Here is a 22994-nt window from a genome sequence, read left to right as displayed (position 1 = left end):
TTGAGGCAGATGCCCACTGCAGTCAGAGACTGGGTAGGGGGCATTTCCTGTGCGTCAAGGCAGGGTTGGGAAGTAGAGTTAAAGGGGTTCTCTGGGAATTAAGAAAATGAAAATGCTAAAGTATTACTTTATGATAAATATATTCCCAAATACCTTTCATTAGTTATAATGGCTCGTTTTGTCTAGGGAGCAATCAGGAGAAATAAAATGGCTGCCGTCCTATTAGTACATACAAAACCTGTCCTAATCATACAGGAAGAGAAGCTACTTCACAACACTGAGGTAAAGAGCTGCCTCATCCTCCTCTCTGCTCTACATGTCAGGGATTATGATCCTGAATACAGGTACATCTCTGGGGGAATGGAGATGACGAGGAGACATGAGACCACTGACCACCAAAATGGGGTTCCCAGAATCCCCTGTCTGAGTGGAGTGGTAGTGCGCATGCTTGATCACAACAACATTTGCTTGTGAGCGACTGCTGGACATGGCCAAATGCTGAACTCGGTAGTGCCATCGAAGTGAATGAAGCACTGGTCACACGTGCACACTACCACTCGATTTACTTGGGGAACCCCTTTCTTGTGATTGGAAGAACCCTCGATCATACCTTTTATCTATACTGTGCATAGGTGATACCTGTTTGTGGACCAAGCCTATGACTGCCTGCTTGTATGTTACTGCTCTTTGTGTGATGTGAAATCCTATTTTTACATAGAAAATTAATATTCAATGTGTTTTTTTTTTTAGGATGTAAACGTTACCTGGTATACAGATGACCCAGACTTCACCAAGTGCTTCCAGAATACGGTCCTGGTATGGATTCCATGCATCTACCTCTGGCTCTGCTTCCCTTTCTATTTTTTATACCTCCGGCGCAATGACAAAGGCTACATCCGAATGTCACATCTCAATAAGGCCAAAACTGTAAGTTCCTGTTCCGCAATTTATTTGGTACGGGAGAAGTAGTGACCTGGAATCACGACACTATGATTCTCTTTTTCCCCCCCAAAATTATGTTTGCTTGTCCCATTTTTGTCCTTATTCCAAATGAGAATGTCCCTTTCTGTGGATGGAGGTTTGAGGTAAATACGTAACGTGCATGGAAGTTATTCTTATTTTGTGGACTGAATTACTGACGCAGCCATGTCCATGAAGCCTTACATAGACACCGAAAAGGTTGTGTTCATGCCAGAGTATCCTAGAATAGTGCACAAAGTGAAAAAGATGCTTGAGAGAAATCAAGAGAGTATCCAGAGTGGTATGTTACAGCAATGGTAAAAGCATCTGTGTATGGAAGAGGGTGAGCTACAGCGTCAGAAGAGCACATGAAACGCCACTTCTGGCAGCTAAAAAACGGAGAATGAGGTTACAGGCGGATATAGGTTCGCAAAGCTGGGTAGCTGAAAATGTAGGTCCTGATGTACCGTTGAATCGGCAGTCTATAATTGGGCAGTTCAGAAAAATGCCCATCCCATGATCACTACTTTATGGCACATATCTCCAGTTCTGAGAACCGCTAACAATTTTTACACAATGGGGGACGTTTATCCAGATTGCTGTTCCCGTATGCCAGTCTTGGTCCTTGTGCGCTGGATTAAGATGCGCTTAATTTTTTAAGAGGCAAATGCATCCGTGTGCTAGTAACTAACATCTGGCATAGACAAAGCAACTAAGATGACTGTATGGCTTCAAGCAGAGTGTTGTGGGCCTGCTCTGTGACCTTTGCAGAGGTGATTGTGCAGTGAGGGGAGGAGGTGAGCGTCATCCATTACTTATCGTGAATGGTGGATCCTGTACTATCTGCACCACATTTTCTTAATGAAATGTGGTTAGCATAAAAGCCTTTAGGCAACAGGTCATTTCTGATGATAAATTCCCTTTTAAAGCTTCACAGTTCCCAAAGTATTTAATACTCCAAAGCCTTCTTGTCATTAGGCCTCTTTCACACAAGCGTATTTGCACCCTGTGTATGGCCTGAATTTTATGTACCGGAATACGCTGCTAATGTTCATGAATAGAGCAGTTCACATGGGCGTATAGTTTCCATCAGTATTTGCTTCCAGATACGCACATTGCATTCTATGGGAGTGCATTAAAAAATGCAGGAAGGAAATAATACCATACTGATGGTGTATTATCCGGAATCCATGCGTATTCCAGAGCCAGAATACAGGCGGCTTTCAATACGCTTGTCTGAAAGTGGCCTATGGGAGTAACTCAAAAATGCAGGAAGGAAGGAATGCACATATAAATCCTGATGATATACTAAAGCAATACTGATGGTATATCATCTGGAATTCGTGCCTAATCCAGAGCCAGAATACGGACGCATTTCAAAACACTCGTGTGAAAGCGGCCAAACTCCCAATGTTTCTTAGATGTGCAGTACAGTACTAATATCAATTTGCCCCTCCATTGATTGTGCACCAGTGTTAGCGTGGTATGTATTGGAGGCTTTCACTGACAAAAGATATTAAAGGGCATCTGTCAGCAGATTTGTACCTATGACACTGGCTGACCTGTTACATGTGCGCTTGGCAGCTGAAGGCATCTGTGTTGGTCCCATGTTCATATGTGTTCGCATTGCTGAGAATTATATTTTTAAATATATGCAAATGAGCCTCTAGGAGCAACGGGGGTGTTGTCATTACACCTAGAGGCTCTGCTATCTCTGCAACTGCTGAGCCCTCTGCACTTTGACAGGGCCGGGCAGGCGTGATGATGTTTACACTGCCTGGCCCTGTCAAAGCGGCAGTTGCAGAGAAAGCAAAGCCTCTAGGTGTAATGGTAACGCCCCCGTTGCTCCTAGAGTCTCATTTGCATATATTAAAATATTTTTCTCAGCAATGCGGGCACATATGAACATTGGACCAACACAGATGCCTTCAGCTGCCAAGCGCACATGTAACAGGTCAGCCAGTGTCATAGGTACAAATCTGCTGACAGATGCCCTTTAACTGATTTTCTGGGGGCTTTCTTATTGATGACCTATCCTTAGGTCCGATTGGCGTGGGTCAGACTCGCGAAACCCCAACGATAAGCTGTTTTCAGAATCTCATGGATCGGAACTGCACAGCTCTGTTCCCTATACAGTTCCAATAGTGGTGCCTCTGAATACGGCTGATGTGCTGGGAGTTGGACCTCTGATGATCTGATATTAATGACCTATTCTAAGGATAAGTAGGTGGACGTTGCTAAACGGATTAAACCCCACTGGCACCATTATAATGAGATGGAGAATATCTTACAATTGGAGAATTTGTGTAACAGAAAATACATTACCAAAGTAACGTTTTTCGTGCTGAATTATATTAAAATGCCATTAAATGTTGGCAGAATCCCTTTATTGTTTTATGTATAGCTATAATCGGCATCAGAGCATAACCAACCGGAGAAACCTAACATCTGGCTTTTTCAGTGTGCATCCTGGGAGTTCCTTTTTAAATCCAGGGACAAGCATACCCCGCACAGAATTAGGCTGAGTTCAAACGGGCGAGTTTTCCGCACCCCCACTGAATCCGAACCCATTCATTTCTATGGGGCTGTGTACATGAGCGGTGATTTTCACGCATGCTCTATATTGTGTGTTTTACACGCAACGCAGGCCCCATAGAAGTGAATGGGGCTGCGTGAAAATCGCAAGCATCCGCAAGCAAGTGCGGATGCGGTGCGATTTTCACGCACGGTTGCTAGGAGACAATCGGGATGTTTATTATTTTCCCTTATAACATGGTTATAAGGGAAAATAATAGCATTCTTAATACAGAATGCATAGTACAATAGGGCTGGAGGGGTTAAAAATAAATAAAAAAATATTTAACTCTCCTTAATCCACTTGTTCACGCAGCCCGGCATCTCTTCTGTCTTCATCTGTGAGGTAAAGGACCTGTGGTGACGTTACTGCGCTCATCACATGGTCCGTCACATGATCCATCACCATGGAGATGGATCATGTGACGGACCATGTGATGAGCGCAGTGACGTCACCACAGGTCCTTTACCTCACAGATGAAGACAGAAGAGATGCCGGCTGCGCGAACAAGTGGATTAAGGTGAGTTAAATTATTTTATTTTATTTTTTTAACCCCTCCAGCCCTATTTATAACCATGTTATAAGGGAAAATAATACAATCTACACAACACCTAACCCAAACCCGAACTTCAGTGAAGAAGTTCGGGTCTGGGTAGCACATTCATTTTTTTATCACACGCGTGCAAAACACATTGCACCCGCGCGATAAAAACTGAACAACGGAACGCAATCGCAGTCCAAACTGACTGCAATTGGGTACCTACTCGTGCGGGTTTGCCGCAATGCATCCGGGACGCATCCTGAGCCAAAACGTGACGCCCGTGTGAACCCAGCCTTAGTGACTGTGGAGACACACGCGCTCCCAGCTGTCTTGTTCTCACTGACTTGCAGAGAGCAATTAAAACCCCATCATGTTTCAGTTTTAATTCTTCACTGACCATTAGAGGAGCATAAGAAATAACACTCTAATTGACCTGCAAAGCTTCTAAGCAGGGTTGTCCGAGTTATATAAAAAAATAAATATATATATGTATATATATATATATATATATATATATATATAGCACTTTAAATCTGATGGTCAGCAATATATAACTAAGCTAAGCAAGTTTTAGGCAAAAAAATATCTATTTTCTCATTTCCCTGGTTCTCTTCTGGCCCTTTGTTTACTTGCAATAACAACAATCTCTGCCCCTCCCCCTGCTCTGCAAAGGGAGTGAATACAAGTGCTGCCCTGAGTGACATGTCTGCCTGCTGGGAGACTCAGTAGCATGTTGTATGTGTAGGACTAGAAGTCCCAGCTGTATAATGACACTGCTGATACACACAGGATCTTCCCCCTACCTGTTCTTGTGCAATGCTCTGCAGTAGTCCTCTAGTCTGTCAGCTCCTGTGCCTAGCATTTGTCTCCTCACTGCCTGCAGCTACTCAGTAAAGCCTTCAGCTCTGAGTCTGTGCAGCCAGCACAGTGACCTCTGGTGTACAGACACATATCTGCTCTCTCAGGCTTGTGCACGAAACATCATCAGAGCAGGGAGAGAAGCTGACATCACAAGTCATGTGACCCTCAGTGAAATCTGAGAAAGGAGCAACTACAGATGCAATAAGTGCATGGTAAAGCTGTTACATTTGCCTAGAAACATACAAAGAACAAAAAAATAACTCGGACAACCCCTTTAACCTTCTTCCCGATCTCATTAGAGTCAGTGAGAAAGGAGGGTGTTTTGGTTATGAAAGGCTCTATCGATGTGTAGTTTTATGTTATTATCTAGGATAAGTGCTATTACTTCAGCTTTTCTATTGTAACCTTTATTTTTGTTTTTTGTCTTTGCAGGCTATAGGGTTCTTGTTATGGCTGGTCTGCTGGGCAGATCTTTTCTACTCCTTCTGGGAAAGGAGTCAAAGTATTTATCGAGCTCCAGTTTATGTCGTAAGCCCTGCTGTTCTGGGTATAACTATGGTAAGAAAACCGTAACAGACGCTCAGTCGTGGTGCACTTTCTACTATATGTATTGACCCTTTTTTTTTCTTTCTGTTTTTCAGCTGCTAGCTACTTTTTTAATTCAATATGAGAGGATAAAAGGAGATCAGTCTTCAGGTGTATTGTTACACTTCTGGATCATAGCTTTGCTTTGTGCCATAATAATATTCAGGTCCAAAGTTCTCCATGCCTTAAAACCGGTAGGTATCAGTGAACGTGTGGTGGACATGTACCTCTCCCTCTGCTAAAATTACTATAATGCAGTGCAATAAAGCATAATGTAACCCTTACTGAAAGATAAGCAAGGCTAAGTGCACAACAGTGCTTTTATTCTGGCTTTCTGTTGCGGCATAGGAACAGAATACCAGAAATGCCAGATTTGGTGGATCTCATTCTGGCGCGAATACTAACATTTTGCCTGACAAAATATACCACCCCATGCACTGCACTGAACCTAGCCTTGTATTAGATTTTACTTTAGAGTTTCTTGTCCCGTGCTTTTACATGGCCACAGAGCTCTTCAGTGACTGCTGATATTGTTTTAAAGGGGTTTCTCATTTTATAAGTGACAGCATATTGTTAGTATAGACCAGGGATGCCCAACTTGCAGCCCTCCAGCTGTTGCAAGCCTACAGCTATTAGGGCATGCTGGGAAATGTAGTTCTGCAACAGCTGGGGAGGGGGGGGGGGGGCCTCAGGTTAAGCATTCCTGAGATAGACAATCGCCTTATGATCGGTGGGCGTTCCACTTCTGGGAGCCCCCACCAATGCTGAGAATAAAGGGGATGCTTCAGCCTCTACATGGTTTTCCCTTGCTCATCCAAACCTCCCAGCTCTTCAGGGAACTGCCACCCAGCTCCATTCACTTGAATTGAGCTGGGCCATGGTTCTCCTTCACAGCAGGTGATTATGGGGCTTCCAAGGTTGGACCCCTACCCATTTTTTTTTATTTTACTCACTTATATAGCGCTGACCTATTCTGCAGCGCTTTACAGACCCCATCAGTCGCTGTCCCCAGAATGGCTCACATTCTAAGTTCCCTATCAGTATGTCTTTGGAGTGTGGGAGGAAACCGGAGAACCCGGAGGAAACCCGGGGAGAACATACAAATTCCATGCAGATAATGTCCCCAGTGCTCCAAGAAATCAGTGCTTACGACTGAGCCACCGTCCTGCCCATCATAGAGTGATGGTATATCCTAGCAGATAGATTTATTGGTGACCAGTATAAAGAACTGTAAAGCTTGTGCACCCAAAATGAAAATAATAAAAAATTAATCACATTTTATCCTTTCCATTTTGGGATATTCAAGCATTAGCAAGTTCCACAAAATAGGACGCCTCCTTTAGTCACTTGTATGGGAAAAAAGTTTTATGGTCTGGAATGCGGAGACAAAAATGGCTTGTCCTTAAAGGGTTAGCCTCAGCATAGGCCATCACTAGCTGATTATCAGGGGTCCGACACTCTTGCACCCTAACCGATCAGCAGTTTAGGTGCAGCTCCGCCTCCAGAAGTTGGTGCAAGAACTACATAGCACTGTTAACATTGTAGTGGACAGGGCTAGTCACGGCAGCGCCCCTCCTGTTGAAGTCAGTGGGAGTAGCACTGCAGTGACGAGCGGTGTCCACTATAGTATTGACTGTGCCGTGTAGTTATGATGACAGAGCTGAACAGCTAATCTGCGAGGATGGAGGGTGTTGGACCTCTCCTGATGAGCTAGTGATGGACTATCCTGATTATAGGTCATCACTTAGAAAAAGTCTGGACAGAATGTCAATATCTATATTAAAAAAACATAAAATCCTGCAGTTTTCGCATCTGGCCACTAAGCCTAACAATAGGCGCCACTTCTTGGTCTGTACAGATCACTTTACTACAATTATCTGCTAATCATTACAGGCATGATTAGAATTGCAGATATCACCTACCGTATTTTTCACCTTATAAGATGCACCCCAGCTTTTAGAGGAGTAAAAAAATAAAATAAAAATATATATATATTTCAACAGCCCTCATATCAGAAGCTCTGGCCGGGCCCCCATATCAGGAGCTCTGGTCGGGCCCCCATATCAAAAGCTCTGGCCGGGCCCCCATGACAGACACCCCCCCCCCCCCCCCCTTCCCCCATCAGACTTAAAAAACAAACAAAACACATTTGCTCACCTCTCCTGCTTTGCCGCTCCTCTCCAGGTCCGGTGGTCTCTGCAGCAGTCGTGATCCCTGGTCTTTTCTGGCCCGCACTGCACTATCACCTGACTGCACACAGCGTCATGACATAGTGTGCGCTGTATATCCTGACGCTGTAGGTGGTCAGGACAGTGCAGTGCTGCCCCATGGAAGACAACCATTCACAGTAGGCGTTTTCACAGCTGCACAGGTCAGAGCATGCCTGGAAATCTCTCCCATAGAAGTCAATGGTGTCCCCTCCTGACCATTGTGTCTATGGCCCTTATTGGTTGCTGTCAAACATACAGTATCTCTAAATGCTGTTAACAGTTTAGGCAATATGGCCGCCCCCATAATCCTGTTCCGGAAATAGAATTTAAAAAACGTAGATAAAAACAAAAAGAGCTATCTGATTTTAAATGGCAGAAAACATTTTCGGTGACACATTCCCTTTAAAGGGTTTTTGCCACCATAAAAACTTATTCTCCACAGAACTGGGGGTGAAATCTGAGTGGTGGGGGTCAACCGTTGGGTTCCCCACTGATCACAAGAATGAGGTGGCAGATTTTTTTTTCTGTTAGTGGTGTTTCTTCGCCTGCTGGAAACCCTTTGATGGAAGTTAATGTTGCGTCAAAAAAGTAGAAAGTAATAATGTGTTCACAAGAAGTCCGTGCTCTGTAGTCCGGCTGGGTAGCATTAGATGTGTCCTGATGTTAGGGGGCTGTTACACATTACACCATGTATTAGGGATGAAGTTGTGCCCTGTCCTTAGATGTCCCTTGTTTTCTTCCTCTGCGCAGGATGCCAGTATAGATGTGTTCCGGGACGTCACATTCTACATATACTTTCTAATGGTGTTGGTGGAGCTGATATTGTCTGCCTTCCCTGATCAGCCTCCTCTCTTCTCTGAAATAGTCAATGATCCGGTGAGTGACCTGCTTGTAAGGTAAAAATCTATCTTCTAAAGGTCCGATATATCAGGCAATTATCAGGAACAAACCAAATGCTCCTGATAATTGCCTGATCATCATTGGGGATAAGGGCTACATTTACATGCAGCAATCACCTCGCTGTATTGGGACAAGCAAATGATACAGCGAACACACGTCCCCATAGAAAATCATTGTTGCTGGGCGGCAGTTCACTGTTCAGACAGCACGAGAGTTTCTACAAACGCTTATCTCCTGTATAACAGTCCATGTAAAAGAACCTTAAAGGGGTTGTCCACTTCGTGGCTACTTGTGACCAATTTGTTTGTAAGATGACTGCATGGCACTTACTAATATATCGTTTGTTGATATTCTGCGCTGTTTGTTAAGTTTTATAGGCCATGCCCCATTTGTTAGGCAGATCTTATGTGCTCTCCACATAGAGGTCCTGTCCATAAGATGGCCGCTGATGTAGAGTCATGTGACCAGACACATCACTCAGCCCCCTCCATACAAGCACACCACACCTGCACTAAATTCCCGACACGTGCAGGGTATTTGAATTGGATGAGACATCACATGGAGGTAATTGGCCCGGTCACATGACTCTCAATCAGCGGCCATCTTATGAAAGGAATAGCACAAAACACTTGGTAAACAAGGGGAAATATAGAAAATGGTTCAGAATTTCAACAAAGCCTATATTAGTAAATGTCATGTAATCATCTCACAAACACATTGGTCAACAGTAACCAAAAAGTGGCCAACCCCTTTAAGTGCATACTATTCCTGGGCAGCTGTTTCCTCATTTTGTAAGGCTGCATTCACCTCTGCGGCAAGCTGGTTTAGGACAAATGTCGGCTGTCGGCCGGACCAAAAACCATTGCATGCAACAGTTTTTGTCCTGCCTAAACCCAGCATTTCTTGCTGGAAAGCAGCCGGATCACCGCTGGACCTCATTACAGTCAATGGGGATCCGGCGGTGAACTGTAGAATCCGTCACTGCCAGAATAGCATGCTGGATCTGTTGCTGTAGATGTGAACGCGGCCTAAGAATTGCTTGTAAGAGAGCATTCTATAAGATCAGGTCATTACACGCATGCTGTTATACGGATTCTGAAGTGTGTCCATATTTCAAAAAGTCACGGAAAATAATGCACTAAAACAATAGATGCAAACACAATATATGGACTGAGCCCTCACTCTAATGATAAAATCTGAGACTCTCAGCAAATATATTTTGATCAAAACACATCTGTCCATATTTCAGCCATTGGATAAAGACCTTAGTTGTACCAGAGCCATATCTTTCCTTCTGTTTAGAACAAGTCTGTAGATAAGCTGTAGTGACCAGTTATTTAGTAACTTCTACAGTAAAGTTATTCAGCAGTGAATTACTTCCAGTGAAGTGACAGATACTGTAACTTATAGGAAGTGTTCAATAAAGATAAAGATAAAGCTATATTAAAAACTGACTGTAGTAAGATCATACAAAAAAACTAAGTTAGACCAGCACCTCCAGACAATTTGAAATAAAATGCAGCCGCACGCTACCACAGCTGCAGTGCAAAAGCAAAGAAACGCCACGTGCAGCAGCGCACCGCTCCATGCACAAAACACTGGAAACATGGATAAATCTGAACTGTATCACTGTTATACTTACTAGCTCTTTGTGCACATTTTTTTTAATCAAAATTGTGTCGGGCCCATCTACCAGCGACAAGGTGGGACCCACACTAACAGACTTGCCTCTCCTGGACCTACAAAATGAAGAGCAGTGATGCAGTTCAGATTTATCCATGTTTCCAGGGTTTGCATGTGTCTTTGCGCGTGGAGCAGGGTGCTGTTGCCTATAGTGTTTGCTTTTATAGTAGGATCAGAACAGGCAATGTAGATTGTGTCCTGGACTGAAGCTTCATTCTGCTGCAGCCCAAGGGTATGAAGGACACGTGCCAACAGGATGTTTTGTAAAGGGCATTGGTTAAACGTCAGCTTCTTACAGGGATTCCCCAATCAAAACCATTGGAAAGGACAGTCAATGTTGTCTGAAGTGAGATTTGCAAATTGTCGCTTTCAACATGCAGTTGTCACAGTGATCAACTGATTGCTTCAGGTCATGCTCTTTTGCAAACAGCTAATTTTGCCAATGGACAGCCTTGGATTTGTGCAGTTGAAGTGTAGTAACATATGCCGGTCATTCAGATGAATGCCTGTCCGTATAATACATGGACCGGTTGAGTCTGCCAAAGCGGGAGCTTCAGAGGTAGTTCTGATGCTGATAGTAGGGTATCGGGAAAGGGGTGGTCTTCAGATGACAACCCCTATAATGTTGCAGTGAGTACCCTGTGGGTTGTTTGCTTCACAGCCCCCATTGTGCAGAGCAGTATCAGGGAACCCGCTGCCCCCCTGCTCTGTGTATGTGTGTGTGTGTGTGTGTGTGTAATATATATATATATATATATATATATATATATATATATCTTTTCTTCTTTTTTTTTGGTACAGTATGCAAATACATGTTTTTAATAGAGGAGCAAATGTGTGTGTCGCAGAAAGTAATGGTTTTGGTGCTAATATAACAATGGTTCATGCCCTATAGCGCTCATTCAGACAACTGTATGTGTTTTGCGGTCCGCAAAACACGTATACCGGCCGTGTGCGTTCTGCAAAATGCCAGCCCTGTGATAGAAATGCCTATTCTTGCAATTGCTCTGTCTTTTTTGCAGGGCCGCGGAACGGAACTACGGATGCGGACAGCACATGGTGTGCTGTCCACATCTTTTGCGGCCCCATTGAAATGAATGGGTGCGCATCCGTTCTACAAAATTGCAGAACGGATGCCGACACGCAAATATGTATCTATTACGTGGATCTGGGAGCAGAGCTTGCCAAGAGCTGATTTGCTTTCTTTTACATGGAGCTCGATGCATTCTGATAATGGGGCAGAGAAGCCATGAGGAAGGTCTCGTGTTTGCTGTCCTCTTTCTTCCATGCTAATCATTTGCGTTAGTTGGTCCCAAATCGAGAAAACTCAGCTAAGGGGAAAAAATGACACTTAAGACAGGAATGTGTGTGGGTGGAAGGTCAGACTTGTCGTATTACTAGGATTAAACCTAATAGACACCGCGCCTTCTCTGTAATTGCTGATTTCCAAGTCTCAGCTCTGCAGGTATATTTATTGGTAGCAAATTAATATATATATTTTTTTTAAGTGGTTTCAGAAAATAAAACTTTTTTATTTATCGTGATAAAGGTCTGCAGGTTTCAAATGTAACTTCTGCATCAGCTCCTTGTGCTTTCAAAATCTCTGATTGCTGTAATTTAAATAGCACCTTCATTGTTTACTTCCAGTGGAAAAATGTCTTTCCTGGTCATGTGATGAATAAATAAGTAAAAAACAAACAAACACGTAAAGTGCACCAATGGGTAAAAACCCATAAACTCGGGGAGGGTAAAATGCTCATGTTGTGTGGTTCTGCTTTGGACATGAAAAATGTAAAGGGAGATAAGCTGCTGCCAGAGGCGTCTCATTCTCCTCTCCCTATTGAGAACACATGCATGCCTGGTTGAACCAAGCATGCACGTTTATGCATTTGAGTCCAGGAGGAGTAGCTGTCCAGTGCTAAATCAAAGTTAGGAAAGTAGAAATGGCGTAGGGAAAGTGCTGCCTTGCTCTTGACAGGAGAATGTCATGAGGATTCATTCATACAGAAACTAGTTTATTGTGATGCTTGTATGACCTGGAAACGCCCTGTCACAATCTAGTTTCTTTCTTAATGACTCCTCGCGGCATTCTATCGTATCAAAGGCTCAGGCAGTGCCTGGTGTACGCCGTGTCGACTTTCTGCATCTCATGATGCTTGGTGCAATAATCGGAGACGTGTCCTGTCCTGCTCACCGTGCAGATTTATGTGCATAAAATCCGCATCAAAACTGTCCATAAATCTGCACTATTTTATCACATTTTTGGTGCCAATTTTCTGCACAAGAAAAACGCAACAAAAATTCATAAGCTTCAGATCTTAGAACAGCAAGTCAAGTTCTGCACCTAAGGAAAAGCAAAGGGGGTCATTTACTAAGACCGGCGTTTTAGATGTCAGTCTTAATAACCCCTATGATACACCGAAGTTATGAAGAGGCGCCGGCCTCTACATAACTTCGGCGCATCCAGCGCTGGTCTAAGTCTACGCCAGCTTCCTTGCTGCCTTGCATTTAGACCATTTACTACGCCTAAAACAGGTGTAAAAAATGATAATTGAGATGGGTCTGCCGGCCCGTCCCCTTCCCGGCCCATGCCACACCCACTTTTTTAGGCCTGGTTTGAGTTGGGAAAAGTCACAGATTGCGGCACAACTAACTGATGCGCCACAATATAGCCTAATGTTGGCGTATATCTGGATAATAAATGACCCCTAAAGTGTACCTCAGATTTGTCTTATTTTTATACGCTTTGTTGGTACTGTATTATGCTTCTTTTTTCACGAAATCCTCGCAGAAAAACTCGCAGCCTTAAAAGCGAGGGACCTGTGCATCCATCACAGATGTGTATGCAATGGAAGTAAACGTTAAAGGCCAGCTCGTTTCCGCTGTTAAAATCGGCTCTAAAAAAAGCCTCAAAACCATCTCCCATTCATTTCAAAGGGAAGCGGCACTTTTCTGTGGAAAAAAGAAGCAGCGTGCCCTATCCTGGGATGGAATCCACGCTGAATCTCCCATTGAAATAAACGGGAAGCATTAAAAAAAACAGCTCCATACTTTTGCACGTTTCTTGGCAAGGATCCGTGCCAAAAAGCCCTAGCAGAAAATGCAGTTTTGTATTGAAGTAAACACCCTTTGATTAAAAAACAGTGTCAAAAATCTCACTGAAAACATGCGGATTCCGCACGTGTAGGCAGATTGGGTGAACATACCCTAAAGGTTTCCGCTAAATGACAGCAAGCAGTGATCTTTTTTTACTATTACTATTCTTATTCAGAGTTGTATTGGACCATTGCTTGTGGCTTGGTAGTTTTCCATGCCGCTCACGTGGACTCATAGGCTTTTTGGGTGAAGGGATTAGGGATGAGCGAATCGAATTCGGATGAAACATCCGAAGTCGATTCGCATAAAACTTTGTTCCAATACTGTACGGAGCAGGCGCTCTGTACAGTATTAGAATGTATTGGCTCCAATGAGCCGAAGTTATTACTTCGCAAAGTCTCACGATACTTCTGGTAATAACGTCATAAATTAATTTGTACTGTAAGAAACCATTTCCTGAACTCGGGTTCGGTTCCAAGAGGGGATATTGACATGTAGACTGCTTTTATATGTGCAGTCTCATGTGCCTTTTTACTACGTTGACTTTTAACCTGATTTGTGGAACCAGATTAACCTTCCCCTTACCCCTTAACGGTTCATAGTATTTGTGTATGGTCTGTTGCTCGTCACCAGGGAGGAATAATAATGTACGATGCATGTCACCAAACCTGTTTCTGCATTGTTCCCGGTGTACTTGTACTATTCTTATTTCATAGTTTTCGCTTCCGTCTGTAAGGGCGCGGCTACGTCGCAATGTGTTGTGCAACAGCAAGTCGCAGAAAGTCACGCGGCACAAATAATTGCGACTTGCAACGAAAACCCAGCCAAGTCGCAGGTGTCTCGTGCCGCGCGCAACTTACGTTAAAGTCAGTGAAATAAAGGTTGCATACTATTTGTGGCACAAGATCTGACATGCCTGGATTTTTGGTGACTCTCGTTGCGACTCCATTGGGAAACATACTACATGTGTCCCTTTGTGTCCCTACCCTTCAGCTTTCAGAGGTTTCTGTTGCGGCAGGCCCTCATCAGAGATTTCACTCATTGTCTGCTCTCACGGTAACTCTAGCTTCCTGGGATGGAGTCTAAGGCTGAGTTCACATCAGCGTTGAGACAAAAGTCCTGCATGCTTCAAAAATCTTCCTCTGAGCAGAAGCGTAACGGACCCCATTATAGTCTATGGGGCCCGTAGGCTCCGTTCAGCTTAGATGTGTGCCAAATCCGTCCTTTACGTTCTCTTGCTCCTATAACGGAGCACTAGAACGGAAAGGCTGAACGCTGGCGTACTTTTCTTCGTCTGTTTTTAGTGGCGTGCTGCGCCCCATTTTGTCTAAAGTCGCACTTTCATGCGCATAGTAATTAGACCAGTCTTAGTGAATATGAACCTGTCGTACTGATAAAGAACCACTAGAGGTCAGACTAATTACAATACGCCTAGTCTAATATTGAAGTGCTGGGAGACTTTTGATAAATAGTCGGCAAAAGAAAGACAGGTGATGCAAATACGCCTGTCTAATTGAAAGCCTAAAATCAGGCGAGCTTGATAAGGCCCCTTTCACACGAGCGAGTTTTCCGCGCGGGTGCAATGCGTGACGTGAACGCATAGCACCCGCACTGAATCCGGACCCATTCATTTCTATGGGGCTTTGCACATGAGCGGTGATTTTCACGCATCACTTGTGCGTTGCGTGAAAATCGCAGCATGTTCTATATTCTGCGTTTTTCACGCAACGCAGGCCCCATAGAATTGAATGGGGCTGTGTGAAAATCGCAAGCAAGTGCGGATGCGGTGCGATTTTCACGCACGGTTGCTAGGAGACGATCGGGATGGGGACCCGATCATTATTATTTTCCCTTATAACATGGTTATAAGGGAAAATAATAGCATTCTTAATACAGAATGCATAGGACAATAGGGCTGGAGGGGTTAAAAACTAAAAAATATAACTCGCCTTAATCCACTTGATCGCGCAGCCCGGCTTCTCTTCTGTCTTCTTCTTTGCTGTGTTTGCTATCACCATGGTAAAAGATCATGTGATGGACCATGTGATGAGCGCAGTGACGTCATCAAAGGTCCTATTCCTCAAAGAAGAAGACAGAAGAGATGTCGGCTGCGCGAACAAGTGGATTAAGGTGAGTTAAAAAAATTATTAATTTTTTTTAACCCCTCCAGCCCTATTGTACTTCTATCTGTGAAGAAGTTCGGGTCTGGGTACCACATTCAGTTTATCACGCGTGTGCAAAACACATTGCACCCGCGCAAAAAAAACTGAACAACGGAACGCAATCACAGTCAAAACTGACTGCAATTGGGTACCTACTCGTGCGGGTTTGCCGCAACGCATCCAGACCTTATCCGGACACGCTCGTCTGCAAGGGGCCTAAACGCACCTCAATGTTTGCACCTTGTTAACGCAGGTGTGATCTTGCTATGTTGAGCTTTCTGTTTTTCTGAGGCTACATTCACATCGTCAGTAACCCGATCCAGCAGAGAACAGCCTGCTGGAGTTCACCAGATCCTGAATAGCCAGATATTCCGTTCACCATAGGACCCCAAAGACCATAATGGGAACCGGCAGGGATCTAGACACTTTCCACCATGAGTTTCTGGCTTCAGCTCCCATGCTGAAGCGTCTGGCAGCCACATCCAGGGGAAGAGTAAATGAGGAGGGGGCTGCATTTGTGTGGTTCTTTCCATTGAAGTGCACAAAAGTTACAGAAACAGACGAGCAACCGCTAACATTTTTTAACATTGTGTGCGGGATGCATTGTTTTGTCATTTATTTCATAAATTCTGTAAATGGCTTCTGAAGCTCCATTGGGCAGATCCGAGTCGCTTAGGCTACTTTCACACTGGCTCTTTGGCTTTCCGGTTGTGAGATCCGTTCAGGGCTCTCACAAGTGTCCAAACGGATCAGTTTTGCCCTAATGCATTCTGAATGGAAAAGGATCCGCTGAGAATGCATCAGTTTGGCTCAGTTCCGCCTGCAGCGTTTTGGTGTCTGTCTGACGAAACTGAGCCAAACAGATCTGTTTTCTGTGACACAATAGAAAACGGATCCGTCCTCCATTGACTTTCAATGGTGTTCAAGACGGATCCGTTTTGGCTATGTTAAAAATAATACAAACCGATCCGTTCTGAACGGATGCATGCGGTTATATTATCTGAACGGATGCTTTGTGCAGATCCATGACTGATCCGCACCAAACACGAGTGTGAAAGTAGCCTAAGTCATATCCTCACTTTTATGTATTCACCTAGTAACTATGAATGGATAAATACTTTAATAGGGGGAAAAGAAGCTAACTCGTATCATTTTACACGCAGTAGACCTCCTGTATTACAGATGTCGTCTTAAAGTGCCCTTTTCATCCGCTTACATTTTAAATCTTTTTTTCCAAAGTGGCTGAGAAAGGAAAGCTGAGCTCCGATTGCGTCATGTGGGAAGCCGTTTTTGCTTTGAAATGGTTTTGATGCACAAAGTCTATAATCGTAGCACAAGGTGTCACTTTAATGCATCTTATAATATTACGCTTGAGATGAACGAGAGCAATCTCAAGTGCCAAATTATTATTTTTTGTCAAGGTTATTCCCAGGGGAATATTCTCAAGAAACTCGTGATGTTCTAAAATCCTAATGGTTGGGAATTACTAAAGGAACGTTCCAGTCATGAAATCAGGGCTTCACTTCATGTTATCAGAATGGGCTGATGCAACCCGAGTGGTGAGAAAAGGGTTTGTAATACAGTGCTGGTGGCAAATTGGTTCTCCCCCAGAAAGTAGAAAACGTTCTAGTGCCCCCTATAGAGACATTTTTCTTCCTTCTAGAGAGGAGTTAATTTGCGTACTTTTACCCGGTTGCCTGTAAGGCTTCACGCACGCAGTCCTCAAACAAAGGGTCTGCAATATGGACAAGAATAGGACAGTTTTCTGTGATTTGTGTACATCACCGTAAGTGTTTTGCGATCCACTAAACATGGATACCGGCCATGTGCACACGACATCACGGTGCAGACCCATTGACTTCAATGAGTTTCTGGTGCGCATGTTGGAGTGAAGTTTAGGACATGTCGCATCTTTTGCAGAATGGATGCGGAAGCACACGGAAGGGCTGTTCTTGAATGCAAAAAAACAAGCTTTTGCACACATTTCTTGCATTCGCATTCATTTCTATGGGGCCGCAAAAGATGCGGACAGCACACCATGCGCTGCCCCCCATCCCTATGTCCGTGATAAGATAAAACATGTCCTATTCTGGTCCATATTGCGGGCAAGGCTAAGCATTTCTACAGTAGTGCGGAACGGCAAATATGTGTGGGGCACATATGGTCGGTATCCCTGTTTTGTGGATCCGTGGTCTGCAGACCGCAAAACACTTATGGTTGTGTGCATGAGGCCTAAGATGCCTGTGAAAACTATTGTAAAAATGGCGTCAAGTTACAAAACTGCAACAAAAAATCACCTGTTTCCACTGCTGCCGAACAGCCGCAGATTTGTGTACTGTGCGTTTTGCGGTGTGAACCAAGCCTAAGACTCCCTACACCAGTTGGATCCCCACAAGCAAAACCAGTCCCTTCCATGGTTGTGGGAATACTGTTGGTATGGCGCACAGAATACCACGGCACTCGGGGGGCCTACAAAGAATACGGCAACGGACAGCAATAAGGAAGAGCGGCGAGGCAGGCCTTGTGGGCACCGCTTCTCTGAGCCTGTCTTTGATTTGCCTGGAATATGCATTTTAATCCTTTTTTATTTCTTCCTAGAATCCGTGTCCAGAATCAAGTGCTTCTTTTCTCTCTAAAATTACTTTCTGGTGGATGAGTAGGTAAGGCGCTGTGTATGTATGCAGCATATTCTAAACGTCTGGATTCCCTGCCCCAAAGCTCAGTATGTTTCCTAATACATTTACAACCTGTGTACTTGGTATTTGGCTGCTGGAAATATGTTAATTGCGCTGTTTGTTATAAGGCGGGGTAGTAATCTTCTGCTTTGGGCTATATAGTCTTGGCGTGGATTTACACCTGCAGAGGAGCAGCCAGTGATCAGGAAGAAAGCTGCTCATTCAGTGGGGGTGAAGGGCTGAGGTTACATGCAGCGGTCACCTCCACAGTATGAGATCGCTCGTCCTCGTACAGCCGCGTGGTTTCTGGGCGCTGTTTAGACCACATGATCTGCTGCCCAGAAACAATCAATTACTTGCCTGCGTGAACGACACTTTCGCTCGTTCATCGTGGGATCGGCTGCACCTTTACACAGGCAGACTATCGGGACGTGTAAACCCGCCAGTACATTTGTAGACTTGTTACAAACACTGGAGTAGATGCTGTACATATGGGGGTCATTTATCAAACCGGTGTAAAGTAGAACTGGCTTAGTTGCCCATAGCAGCCAATCAGGTTTCACCTTTCATTTTCCAAAGGAGATGTCAAAAATGAAAGGTGGAATCTGATTAGTTGCTATGGGCAACTAAGCCAGTTCTACTTCACACCGGTTTGATAAATGACCCCAATAGCCATTGATATTATGAGAGACTAACTGAAAATAGCAGTTTTTTTTTTTTTTTTCTCTTAAAGGGGGTTGTCTCAATTCAGCAAATACCATATATTATGTAGAGAAAACAAGGCACTTACTAATGTATTGTGATTGTCCATATTGCTTCCTTTGCTGGCTTCATTAATTTTTCATCAAGTTATACACTGCTCGTTTCCATGGTTACGACTACCCTGAAATCCAGCAGCAGTGGTCATGCTTGCACACTACAGGGAAAAAGCACCAGCTTATGTGCTCTCTCTCTCTGTCCCAGCCACCAGAGAGTCAAGGAGATTTTTTCTTTTTTTTTCTTCCACTGATGGATTGCAGGGTGGTCATGGGAACGAGCAGTGTATAATGTGATGGAAAAATGTATCCAGCCAGAAAAGGAAGCAATATGGACAATCACAATACATTAGTAAGTGCCTTGTATTAGCTTCCTCTACTTAATAAATGCTATGTGCTAAAATGAGACAACCCATTTAAGAGACATGACATATGTAAATCCAACACAAGTCACTCCTGACTTTACTCCAGCAGCCAAGTGTGCTCTATAAAATATTGTCAATGCATCAGAGCACTAACTGCATAACACTTCTGTCTATACCGGGCCCCAGAGACACAGCAACATGTCTTAAACTGCCCATACACATTCAATAGCTGTCGCTGTTCTATGGGGACTGTTCTGGCTGCGGCTTGTCTCCCGGGAGAACAAAAGGATCGGGTGAAAGTATTCATGTCAATCCGTCAACCCCTGGGCATCATACACAGGTCCCAGACTTAACAGCCAGACCCAGCCAGCAGCAGTATCAAAACAACACACCTAAATAAAAAATGTGCTTCTCCTGTAAAAACCATGGCGAATTGCCGTAAAAGGCATGTGGTATCGCCTTACAGCACAGTGCCACAAGGTGTGAACACGCCTTGGTATCTACTTAAAGTTCAATTTTCTCCCCCGGCACTTGTCCAGTTATCATTATTTGCGGTGTGAACCAAGCCTAAGACTCCCTACACCAGTTGGATCCCCACATGGAGCAAATGTTATTCATAGTATGAAAGGCTATGGACATAGTATGAAAGACTAGGGATGAGCAAACTTGTGTTTTCAAGTTCGGCGTACAGGGTTCGGGTTATCTAAGAATTTCGTTATGGATTCCCTTGCCACAGACCATAACTTATTATCCGTGGTAGCGGAATCCATAACGGAAATCTTAGATAACACAAACCTTGAAAACACAAGTTCGCACATCCCTAATAAAGACCAGTTGAAAAAAAATGATTTTTAGCCCAAAATGATGAAAATGCCATCATCAAAAAAAATTTCCTCTGGAAGTGTACATAGCCTCTAAGCCCAGTGTTAAGCGGGTATTTTGGTTATAACAAGTTATCCCCTCTCCACCGGATATAAGAACGGTGGAGGTCCTAGCGCTGGAACCCCCACCGAATACTAGAACAGAGGCCCCGTAATCCGTGGAGTCCCCCCTGAAATGAAAGGAACAACATTCATTTCTATGGGAGCAGCAGAGATAGCGGAGTACAGCTCTAGGACCCCCACCAATCTGATAATTATCCCCTATCCTGTTGATAGGGAATAACCTAACATAACTGACATACCCCTTTAACTTGACTAGTTACTGCTCCCCATACACTTGCATGCTCAGATCAACTGAGGATGCACGTATGCTCCGTAGGGAGAGGCGAACAAGCTACTGCTAGACTTCTCAGCCACTGGCTTATCTCATTTGAGAATGAAAGAGTTGGGCATATTGAAATCCAGCATACTTGACATCTGCTGTTAAGAGATTCGGGATGCCCCCCATGCACATTAAATGGTTGGCCGGTCCCGCCGACATCCATCTTGGAGTTGGGGCTGTATCAGAAAAACTGTTTTGTTGATTTGCCTTATAGGTTGTTCTGTACTTTTTTTTGCAGTATGATGGTACAGGGATACAAGCGGCCCCTGGAAACCAAGGATTTGTGGTCTCTAAACAAAGAAGACATTTCGATGGAAATTGTGCCGGTCTTGGCCAGAAATTGGGAAAAAGAATACCTTAAAAGTAAAAGGTGAGAACTTCTACAAGAAGGAGATCAGGACAAGACACTGAGTGCTGCATGTTTCAGTCGAAATAAGCATTTTGACATCTACACCTTGTCTATTAAATGTTGTAATTAAAGGGATTGTTCTGTTTCCTGTATTGATGACCTATCCTCAGGATAAGTCATCAATATCAGATTGGCGGAGGTCCGACTCCTGACACCCCCGCCGATTAACTGTTTGCAGAGAATATAGCGCTCCTGCAAGCACTGTCTTCTCTTCATTGTTTGTCTGCTCCTATCTTGACCTGAAGGGCTTCTAATTGTTTCCGTGGGCTTCCGATTTGTTCCTCTGCCCCCCAAAAGATAGGACATGTCCTATCTTTTACCGTATTTTGCAGATCGCGAACCCATTCAAGTCAATGAGTTCACAATACGGAGTCTACAAGGCCGGTGCCCATGCATTGCGGACTACTGTTTGTGGTCCGCAACACGACCACGGTGACCATATGGTCGTGTGAATGAGCCCTCACAGCCTTGCGTTTAGCCACTTGTTGCCTAATCCTGCTCTCTCCGTTCTACTCCAGACAGGCATTGAAAACGGTCTATACTTCTGAGAAGCCAACCAAGCAGGCTGAGCCAGGAGAGGAAGTGGGAGAGGAGGTCGAGGCACTGATTGTGAAGACGGCCCCAAAAGATACGGAAACATCGTTGCTTAAAGCCTTATATAAAACCTTTGGCCCTTATTTTTACATGAGCTTCTTCTTCAAATTCCTTCATGATATTCTGATGTTTACTGGACCAGGAATATTAAGGTAAGCACCCGATAAGCCCCTGCTGACTGTTATATTTTCAAGCGGGCTCGCCTGGATACATGTAACGTAACGAGATGTGTTTCTCCTCAATGGCCTAGAGATGATCTTTTAGAGGTACCAAAACATTTGTTGCATTGAAGGATTCGGGCTTCTTGCTGGGAAGAATATCTGTACTGTGTCTTTAGCAGACGTAGTTTTTACTACAAAATCATGGTGACCGCTTTATCTCCCTGGGATTTTGTAGTAAAAAGATCACAGAGCGGCACGGAGCATTATCAATCATGTTAATGCTCCGTGTCTCTGCTGTCCGGAGCGGGGCTTGGCACTCTTTCACGCAGCGGATTTACCTGTATGGCATCCGCTAGTGTGAAAGAGCCCTAAGGGTACACTCACACGACCGTGCCATGTTTTGCAGTCTGCAAATTGCCGATCCGCAAAACACTGATACCGGCCGTGTGCGTTCCGCGTTCTTTGGAACGCACAGGGCTGGCGCTATATAGAAAATGCAGACAAGAATAGGACAGGCTCTATATTTTTTGCGTGGCGGCGGAACGGAACTACGGTGTCTGCTGTCCATATCTTTTGCGGCCCCATTGAAATGAATGGGTCCGCAATATTGCGAAATAGATGCGGACATATTCATACGGCCATGTGAAGGTAGCCTTATTATGAAGGGAGGCTGTACATCTATGGCTCCTTCATGCAGATCTTTATTATGGTCTACACAGTGGATGCACTGATCTTCTGCAGACATGGGATCCACGTCTAGGGCTGCATTTCACTATGTACCCTAAGCTGTGGAGCTCAGTTAGTTCATGAGCGATTTGTGTATATAGGACCTTTTAAAGTGAATGCCTATTATTGAACACCATTTTGCTAGTTTTTTTTATTTATTTTTTGTGTGTTTTTAATGTAAGCCATAAGGGTAGAGGGCCCTATAAGCATTAGGTGGGTGGTTGAAATCTGCAGCTTTAGACAGCACAGATTTTTCTCTTTGCTTGCAGCCACCTCTAGAGCATCATGGTCAAATTGAGTTTTTAGCTGGGAGTAGTGAAAAATTGACATGTTGCCACAGTTCCTTGAAAATGATGGCAAAAAACAACCATGACAAGTAAAAAAGATTCTTGTACGTTGCACTCAATAATACGATGTCCAGTATCACACTGAGCTCCCTCTAGTGGCAGCTGCTGGAAGCCAGAATGGTTTTA

The 22994-nt window shown here is 44.1% G+C and overlaps 1 protein-coding gene across 1 annotated transcript in view; it reads left to right on the top strand.

Moving 5' to 3' along the window:
• LOC121008937 (multidrug resistance-associated protein 1-like) overlaps positions 1-22994 on the top strand; it is a 172214-nt gene that overhangs the window by 91092 nt on the left and 58128 nt on the right. Inside the window, exons 2-8 of the mRNA XM_040441763.1 lie at positions 751-927; positions 5370-5495; positions 5579-5716; positions 8483-8608; positions 18172-18233; positions 20870-21001; positions 21559-21786. Of these exons, the coding sequence (XP_040297697.1) occupies positions 751-927; positions 5370-5495; positions 5579-5716; positions 8483-8608; positions 18172-18233; positions 20870-21001; positions 21559-21786 (989 nt within the window). The remainder of the gene's footprint in view (positions 1-750; positions 928-5369; positions 5496-5578; positions 5717-8482; positions 8609-18171; positions 18234-20869; positions 21002-21558; positions 21787-22994) is intronic.

Source organism: Bufo bufo, chromosome 7 (genome assembly GCF_905171765.1).
Source record: "Bufo bufo chromosome 7, aBufBuf1.1, whole genome shotgun sequence".
Classification (NCBI taxonomy): domain Eukaryota; kingdom Metazoa; phylum Chordata; class Amphibia; order Anura; family Bufonidae; genus Bufo; species Bufo bufo.
Note: the sequence above shows the minus strand (reverse complement) of the source record. Positions and strands in the feature narration are given on the sequence as shown.